Below are 8,580 nucleotides of genomic sequence, written 5' to 3' on the forward strand. Positions count from 1 at the left end.
ACAGTCACGCTTTTCTGTTGTGCGTATTTAGAGATGCCAGCTTGTGCAGGTCTTATAGCTGGGCAACAGTTGGGACCCTGGGCATATGCGCCCTGGGGGTAGTGTCTCCTGAAGCAGGAGAGGCAGGAAGAAGGCCCTGGAGAGGCGCTTGTTGTTGAGTGGTTGGTTTTTGCGGGCAGCACCTGGAGAGGGGCAAACCCTAGATGGCCTTCCTCTCAGGGGTGGAACAGAGGTGGGCCAGGAGAAAAGTTCACCAGGTAAAGAACTGCTAGACACGTTAGGCGCCCCTGCTGCCGGCTCGATTGTTAGGACCCATGGGCAGCAGTAGAGCGAGGGGACAGGCGGCCGGCAGTCCAGAGCTCTTCTTGAACATGCAGGGGTTTGTTGACAAATGTGCACCCCGCCTGGACAACTGACTCAGAGGCCTTCCAGCCAAGAAACAAAACTCAACAACTGAAGAATGAGGACATTTTGGTTCAGAGGGCCAGGCCAGGCTCATCAAAATTTGTAGTTAATTATAAATATAGAAGTTTCATTTAAAGAAAATTGCTAAAACAATAATACGTAAAATATTCCAACAAATGTAGCGGTAACCTAGGCCTGTGATTCCAGATTATGCTGTCAAAGCCTGTGAAGTGTGGACAGTGCAGTGGGGAGACAGGGAAGAGGACATGGATGGGAGTGAGGGCACATTAAGTCCCTCCTCTTACGGTGGAGGAAGGTTCATGAAAGTTCTTGACTTTGATAATTAGAGAAAGGTAGTCAATTATGTTTTAAAAACTAACGTAGTTTTTAAAGGTAGCTTTTAGTAAAATTGAAAAGGTGTGTGTCTTTTTGAATCACCACAAAGGACACAAGCAGAATGTGGTCTGTGTCACAAGAGAAAATACAAGGAGTAGTAAAGGTGGGGCTAACGGTGTAAAAATAAGAGAACAGGAAATAATATAGCTGCTCCTCTAAAGCAAAGTATCCTCAGATTGTGCTAAACAAAAAAGAAATCTAACCAAATACTAGTCACAGGAGCCCAGCTTTCTCTTCCATACCCTCAATAAAAAATTGTGACCCAGGAAGATTAAAAATAAAACAATTTCAAGAAAACACAAGAAAAAATCCAAAGTAACAATGTAGAAATAGAATTGCATACCTAAGGCAGTAAATGATAGAGGATCACTTTATATTGGTATATATATTGTATAATTCTGAGATAAACTTATGATGGTTATAATAATGATAAAATCTTGTCCTAATATAGCATTTAAATGAGTTGTATGTCCCACTATGTGAGATTTTTTTCTAGGAAGTTTTTTGTTGATTTTTAACTTAATCTCACTGTGTTCAAAGGCAGTTGTTTGTATGTTACCAGTCCTTTGAAATCTGTTGAAACTTACTTTATGGCCCAAAAGGTGGTCAGTTTTTATAAATGTACCTTATATCCAGTTGTAATTATTTACGTCATTAAGTCCTTACTTTGTTTTTTATTTTTGTGTCTTCTTGATCTGTCAGTTACTGTTGAACTCTGACCGTGAATGTAGATGTCTCAATTTATCCTTGCGGTTTTGTGTATATTTTCTATATGTATTTTGAGGTTATGTTATTGGATGCATACAATTTTCATCATTATATAAAGACCTTTATTAATTCTTTTTGCTTTCAAGTCCACTTGTTTGGTATATTCTTTTTCATACTTACACTTTCACGCTTTATTTGGAGTGTCGCTCTTATAAATAGCGTTGTTAAATTTTGGGTTTTTATTCGGTATAGTACTCTGTGTTTTGATTGGAGAGTTCAGTCTATTTACATTTGTTATGATTCTGATATTTAGATATATTTTTACCATATTTTGTGCTGTTTGTCCCATTTTTTTGTTTCTTTTCGTTTCTCCTTTTCGATTGATGAGTCTCTCCCCACACAATTCTGGTTGTCCCCTCTACTAGTTTGGAAATATGTACTCTTCTGTCTGTTCTTTTACTGATGACCCCCAAAATTTTAATCTTTACATGCATAAAATACGTAAAGCTACAACTTCTTGAAATGATAGGAAGTGTCAGAATCCCAATTTTGTAGTGTGAGCTATCCCTATCAGTCCGTGATTAATCACGTAAAACAAACTGTCACAACATCTGAACAAAGCAAGTTGATAGAATACGTATATGTAGAATATATATACAAGTATATATCATGCTTCTCTATAGAGAGAATTTTATACTCTGCAAAGAGGGAAAATACTTTCTTTTCTGTTGCCCAGAGGACATTTTGAAAATCTGATCATTTTCTAAACTGGGACTACTACTGATGGTATGAAACTCTCTGTTATCGTTGTAGAAATTGAGAGGAAGCATTTAGAAACTTTGAAGCACTTGAGAGGGAAACTTTATTTATGTTGAAAATAATAAATTTTTTAAAATAAATTTATTTATTTATTTTTGGCCCCGTTGCGTCTTTGTTGCTGCACTTGGGCTTTCTCTGGTCGCAGCGAGCGGGGGCTGCTCTTTGTTGCGGTGCGCGGGCTTCTCATCGGGGTGGCTTCTCTTGTTGCGGAGCATGGGCTCTAGGCACGCGCGGGCTTCAGTAGTTGTGGCACGCAGGCTCAGTAGTTGTGGCTCACAGGCTGTAGAGCGCAGGCTCAGTAGTTGTGGCACACGGGCTTAGTTGCTCCGCGGCATGTGGGATCTTCCCAGACCAGGGCTTGAACCTGTGTCCCCTGCGTTGGCAGGCAGATTCTTAACCACTGCGCCACCAGGGAAGTCCTGATAAAAAAACTGAGGTTTTGTATTTTGTATGCCTTTTGGGAGTTTCATTTTTCTAGTAATTTGTTTTACTTTCTTTCATTCAAGTACCAGTCCACTATGGAATGGGAATTTTTAAAGCTGGTTCTTTTCCAGGGGTAGTTTGAGCAGCACAGCTCTAGGCCACAAGGAAACCTCAGATACTAACTCAGAACAGAAATTGTGCCAGCTGTAAACCATGGCCCCTGTGCTCCCAGTGCGCTGCCCTGTGCAGGTGGGTCGCTTCTGCCTCCGTGCAGGTTCTTCAGTGAAGCCAGAGAGGGCCAGGATTTTCTTCAGTTCACGAGCAGGGTAGCAGCTGTTGCAGTGGGAGGCCCACGGCCTGGTGCCCAGTTGCAGGGTGACCAAGCACCTTACTTTATTTGGGACTGTCAGGTCTTAGTACTAAAAGCCCATGTCTCAGGGATTGTGTGGCTCTAAAGCTTTAAGCCTAAAAGTGTTTTCAGAACAAGTGTCACCAAATGCCATGCAGCCACCATGGAAACAAACACAGAGCACCACGAGTCCTCCCTGGATGGCTGACCTGAATGCTGCCTGCCTGATGAACCCTCTAAGCCACGTCTAGAGTGGCCCTGGTTTCCAGGGTTCCTAGATGTGGGCTGCTGAGACGGAGCAGATGTTAGTTCTTGCAGTAGTAGGTGGGAAATTACCGATGGCACCTGAGGTTTAGTTGCAACACCAGAAACCCTCTGGAGCCAGCTAGGGTGGTGTTACTTCAGGCATTCACCCGATGGGGCCTGAGGCCAGAAACCGAGGGCCAGGGGTCCCGGGAGTGAAGGGAAAACCACGCTGGCTCCTGGGCTCCTGGCTTCTCCAGCCAACTCCGCTGGTGCCTTCCAGCTCAGTGCTGCCACCCTCTGGGACTCCGGCTCATCCCCCCCCACCCCATGCAAGGCACCAGGAGGAGGTGAAGTGTGAAGGGCAAAGGGAACCTTGGAGGGGGAGGCACCATATTTCTACTGGCATAAAAATAGGAAAATCATTTATTTGAAAGGAAAAGAAGTGATAGGTCTTTGAGCTGGTTCTTTGAAAGTAAAGTAAAAAAAAAAAAAGTCTCCTCTGGCAGATGTAATGGCGGGGGGGAAATGAACAAAATGATAAGGGGGCTATAACAACAGATACAAGCATTCATCAAGTTACAGCATATACAAAGAAATGACAATGAATCTTACAATCTTGATAAAACTTGATTTTTTCAGAAAAAATTTAAATTACACAAATTGAAACCTCAAGATATTTAAAAAGGAATAGTCACATAACAACTTGAAAAAATAAATTTTACTTCCAAAGAGAAAATGTCAAGGAATATATAATTTCCATATATAAGAAAGTGTCAAAGCTGGAAGAAGATGGACATTGTCCCAGTTCATTTTTTTAAATTGTGGTAGAAAAACACAATTTACCATCTTTGTCATTTTTAAGTGTATAGTTCAAGTAGTGTTGAGTATATTCACATTGTTAGGAAACAGATCTCCAGGACTTTAAACATTTGCGGTACGCGGGCCTCTCACTGTTGTGGCCTCTCCTGTTGCAGAGCAAGAGGCTCCGGACGCACAGGCTCAGTGGCCATGGCTCACGGGCCCAGCTGCTCTGTGGCATGTGGGATCTTCCCGGACCGGGGCACGAATCCGTGTCCCCTGCATTGGCAGGCGGACTCTCAACCACTGCGCCACCAGGGAAGCCCTAAACATTTCATTTTTAAAAAACCAGCACATTGGATTCCAGACTTCAGTATTATCAGTAGATCCCCTGAAGTGATTTCTTTAAATCAAATAGTTGATGAAAGAAGTTCTTTATAACAGAATTCTAGCTGGAGTGTAGGATTAAAGCGCCATTTTGCGTCCCTGGGGAAACGAGATCGATGGAATCAGCAGCTCTGGACCACATGGGGAGTGGGGAGGCAGGGAGACGCCCGTCAGAGCCAGAGCGCGAGTTGCCCTGCAGGGCAGACGCCTGGTCTCTCTACAGGTGGCCCCGAGGAGGAGAGACTGAGCCACAAGAGCTGGGTGTCCCCTGTGAACCCCGTCAGGGTCCTGATTCAAAGATTTGCTCCAAAGGTTTATCCACACATATCCAGCTGTGAGGATAAACCTTTGGAGCAGTTGGGGAGATCTGATACAAATGGATTAATGAGAGCCAAATGAATTCTTGTTAGTGGTATCAGGTGTGATAATGGTGCCATGAGTATGTTTTCAAAAGAGTATTCTTAGAGTTGCATCCTGAAGTACTTAGGGGTGGAGTAATTTGATGTCTGAAATCTGCTTTTAAAAGGCTGAGGAGATTAAATAAGATAACAGGTCGATAATCAGCCACATTCTACTAGTCTCCTCGTCTTACCAGTGGAAGAAAATATGTATATTGAAAAAGTTAGAAGTAAATTTAAAGCTCATGTTTGCATCGAAGAAAGAATTGTAGAGTCAGGAAGCGGATTTTGTGTGGGTTCTGGAGAGCACCTGCCTCACACATGGCCGCCCCTCCTGCAGGCGGCGCTGAGGAGTGAGGGGCGGCTCGTCTTGAGGCCGAAGAGCCCGTGACTGTGCTGACCGCCCTGGAGCTGGAGTTCTTGCGTGGAGCAGCTGTGCGAGAATGGGTGCTTGATGGTTTTGCCAAGAATAAGTGAAACAAGTCTGTGAAAACAAGTTTCTTCAGTACTCACGGTCATTGACTAGAAAATGTCATTGTAAGAGGTCTCTTTCCACGAAGATGACCGTGCAGGGGCATGATGAAGATGGAGGGTCACAACAGTCTGGGTGTGGAGATGCTTAGTATTTCCAGGCTCTAGGTTGGGTGCAATCCCAGTGAAAATGCCGGTGGAATTTTTTCAGTGCAACCCGATGTCCCCGTCAGATCTGAAAGTGTGTCATAAAGCTGTGCAGTCCTAACTGTGCCGGTCGCTGTGGGGATGTAGGTAGACAGGGCCCAGGGGCAGAATCCAGGCTGGCGGGGCCAGGAAGAAAGTGGCACACCTGAAAAATAAGGAAATTATGCTTTATTTGTGAATAGGTTTATACACATTATCAGAACAGGTACGTGTTTGTGTGTGCACAAAATGCTTTACTGGCGGAGACCCCTGCCCTAGCTTCTGTGAGAATCAGCAGAGAAGGTCCACAGACCCATGGGGAAGGGGCAGCGATGGCTCTGCCGTGCCCTGGACTGCTCTGTGGGGAGGTGGCCACCGAGCAGGGACCCCCTCCCCGTAGTGTCCCTCTGACTCCCTTCCCTCCTTGATTCTGCCTCAAGGAGGTTCTGATTCTGCCTCAAGATCGCAAGGAAACAGTGCAAAGTGCAGGAAAAGCTTTATTTAGAAAGATACTCGTGATACTGATAGTCAAAGCCCGCCAGTGCAACGCTGGAAGAGTGGCTGATAACTTACCAATCTTGATATAATGGTCCTGATATTTAAATAATGTATAGAGAGCTTTCTAGTCACATGAGAAATAAACACTATAAAATGAAAAAAAAAGAATATGAAAATATACTTATCACTGTGAAACCGCTTTTTAAAGGCATTAAAAATCAGCAATAAACACAAGACTAAAAGTCAAGGAAAAGCCCCGGAATAAGAGTATCAGGAATGACGTGTCTTCCTAGCTCCATGCCTGTCTGCTCGAGGGGTGGCTGAGGTCTTGGTGAACCGGGGTCTGACTCTCACAGTTTCTCGTTTGCCACACAGAACGTGATGCTGGATCTTTCCAAGCGCAGCCGCAGCGGTAAATTCCGCCTGGTGACCAAGTTTAAGAAGGAGAAGAATAGCAAGAACAGAGAAGCTCGCAGCAGCCTGGGAGCCCCGGGTACCTGCCCTCTGCTGTTCTCCTGGCCGCCCGGGCTGTGCGGGGCCCAGGCTCTGCTTTCTCCCTGGCCTCGTGCCCGTCCCCGTCGTCCCGGGGCCACGGCCTCCGGTCATGCCCTGCGCCGACTCGTCTGTGGCTACAGAACTGCACCCCGGCTTCCCCGCTCCACGTGGGAGGCTCACCGGTGTCACGCCCTGCCCTGAACTTGCTCCTGGTGCAGATTCAGGGTGACAGACAGGCCGCCGAGCCGCCTGCCTGCGCTAGATTGGGGCGCGAGGTGGGGAGGAGACAGTAGAGGTGACAAGACAGAGACACAGCTCACACTCCGGCCACACATTGGCCCCCCTGTGCCTGCTTCCTCTGCGGGGCTGCTCGTCCCCCATTAATCAGTTCATTGATCAAGGCCCCTGCGCCGGGAACCTGGGCTGCCAGTGGCCCTGGGCCATGAAATCAATAGAAAATGGCACTAAAGGATGTTTCTCCTCTGGGTCAGTAAACTGGGGCTTTAGAATCTCCATTCAAAGTGTCGGCCCTGAGCACAGCTGCCCCCAGGCTCTCAGGTGCTGGGCGGCCCCAAGCCTGGATTTGGGGGTGGCATTTGCTGCCAGTAAGGGTAGCTCCCTTTGATTTTTCTTCTTCGCATGTTTGTCCAGAAATTGGGTTTCTTTGAATGATGGTGGCTCTGACTCCATGGAATCTCTGCGTATGTTTCCCTTCCCGCTGTGGGCTGGAAGTGAAATGGACCCCTCCAGAAGGGAGAGGGAAGCTGACCTCAGCCGCAGTCAGACCCGTGTGTCCCTCCTGGCACAGAAGGCTGCCGGTGACCTGGCAGGAACAGACACCAGCTTCTGCGGCAGCTCACGCCCCCGAGGGCGGGCAGCTCCCCTCCTCTTTCTGCATAGCCTGGGGTGGCACCTGGGGCTGGGTGGTGGGTGCCTGCCGCTGGGGTGCCCTGGGCGCCTGCTTGCTGGGGTATCTCGGGCACCGCTTGCTGGGGCGTCTCGGGCGCGGGCCGCTGCCTGCTTCGCGCTGGGCTCTGGGCACTCATTGCACTCGTGCTTTTCCGTCTCTGACAGTTCACCTCTGGGGCACAGAGGAGGTTGCTGCCTGGCTGGAGCACCTCAGTCTCTGTGAGTATAAGGACATCTTCACGCGGCACGACATCCGGGGCTCAGAGCTCCTGCACCTGGAGCGGAGGGACCTCAAGGTACTTCCACAGCGTCTCCTGGGAAGGCGCACCTGCGCTCCCCGTGGCTCCCCTGTCCCCTCCCTCTGACCTGGCCTTGTCCCAGCATCAGCAGTCTCCTCACTGTTCTTCTCAGGCCTTTGTGTGTGACCTGGGGTGACGACCTGGGGGTGATGCGTGGCGGCTCCCAGATGTGATGTCTCACCTCTTGGGGAGCCTCTCTCAGCCTAACTGGACAGTGGGCCATGTTAGCGTTAAAAACCCTTTGGGGAATGCAGCCCTCCGCTACTCAAGCTGAAGTGTTCTCTGCGATGACAGCCATCCGGGTGAAGGGGACCCAGCGGACGGGGTTCCTTCCCCAGTTGGCCACTTTCTGGCTCCCCCAGTGGCCCCGCTCGCCCGTCTCCCTTCTCTCGGGAGGACACAGCGGTCTGACCCCTCCCGGAGCCTGGCTCTCTGTGCCGCTCAGGCCGCGTCCCGTCCCGAGAGGCTGAGAGGTCGCCGAGGGCGTCGGGACGGTGGCGCCCTCGGGTCGCCTCGCTCGTCTGTGTCTTGCTCCGTGTGCCCTTGACGACTCCCGTCAGGGACTGGGACGGGGCGGGCGGCCGTGGGCTGCTGGTTTCGGGCGCCATCTCCGGCCGCGTCCCCCGTTGTCGCTTTCACCCTCACTCACGTTTGGACGCGGGTGGCGGCGCGCCGGGGCCTGAGCGCTGTCCTCTCCTTGCAGGACCTCGGCGTGACCAAGGTGGGCCACATGAAGAGGATCCTGTGTGGCATCAAGGAGCTGAGCCGCAGCACCCCTGCCACCGAGGCCTAG

At 49.0% G+C, this 8,580-nt stretch overlaps 1 protein-coding gene across 1 annotated transcript in view; it reads left to right on the forward strand.

Moving 5' to 3' along the window:
• DGKD (diacylglycerol kinase delta) overlaps window positions 1-8,580 on the forward strand; it is a 109,398-nt gene extending 100,818 nt beyond the window's left edge. Inside the window, 3 exon segments of the mRNA XM_007445732.1 lie at window positions 6,460-6,577; window positions 7,654-7,784; window positions 8,491-8,580. Coding sequence (XP_007445794.1) covers window positions 6,460-6,577; window positions 7,654-7,784; window positions 8,491-8,580 — 339 coding nt within the window.

This window comes from Lipotes vexillifer, unplaced genomic scaffold (genome assembly GCF_000442215.2).
Source record: "Lipotes vexillifer unplaced genomic scaffold, Lipotes_vexillifer_v1.1 scaffold1492, whole genome shotgun sequence".
NCBI lineage: Eukaryota > Metazoa > Chordata > Mammalia > Artiodactyla > Lipotidae > Lipotes > Lipotes vexillifer.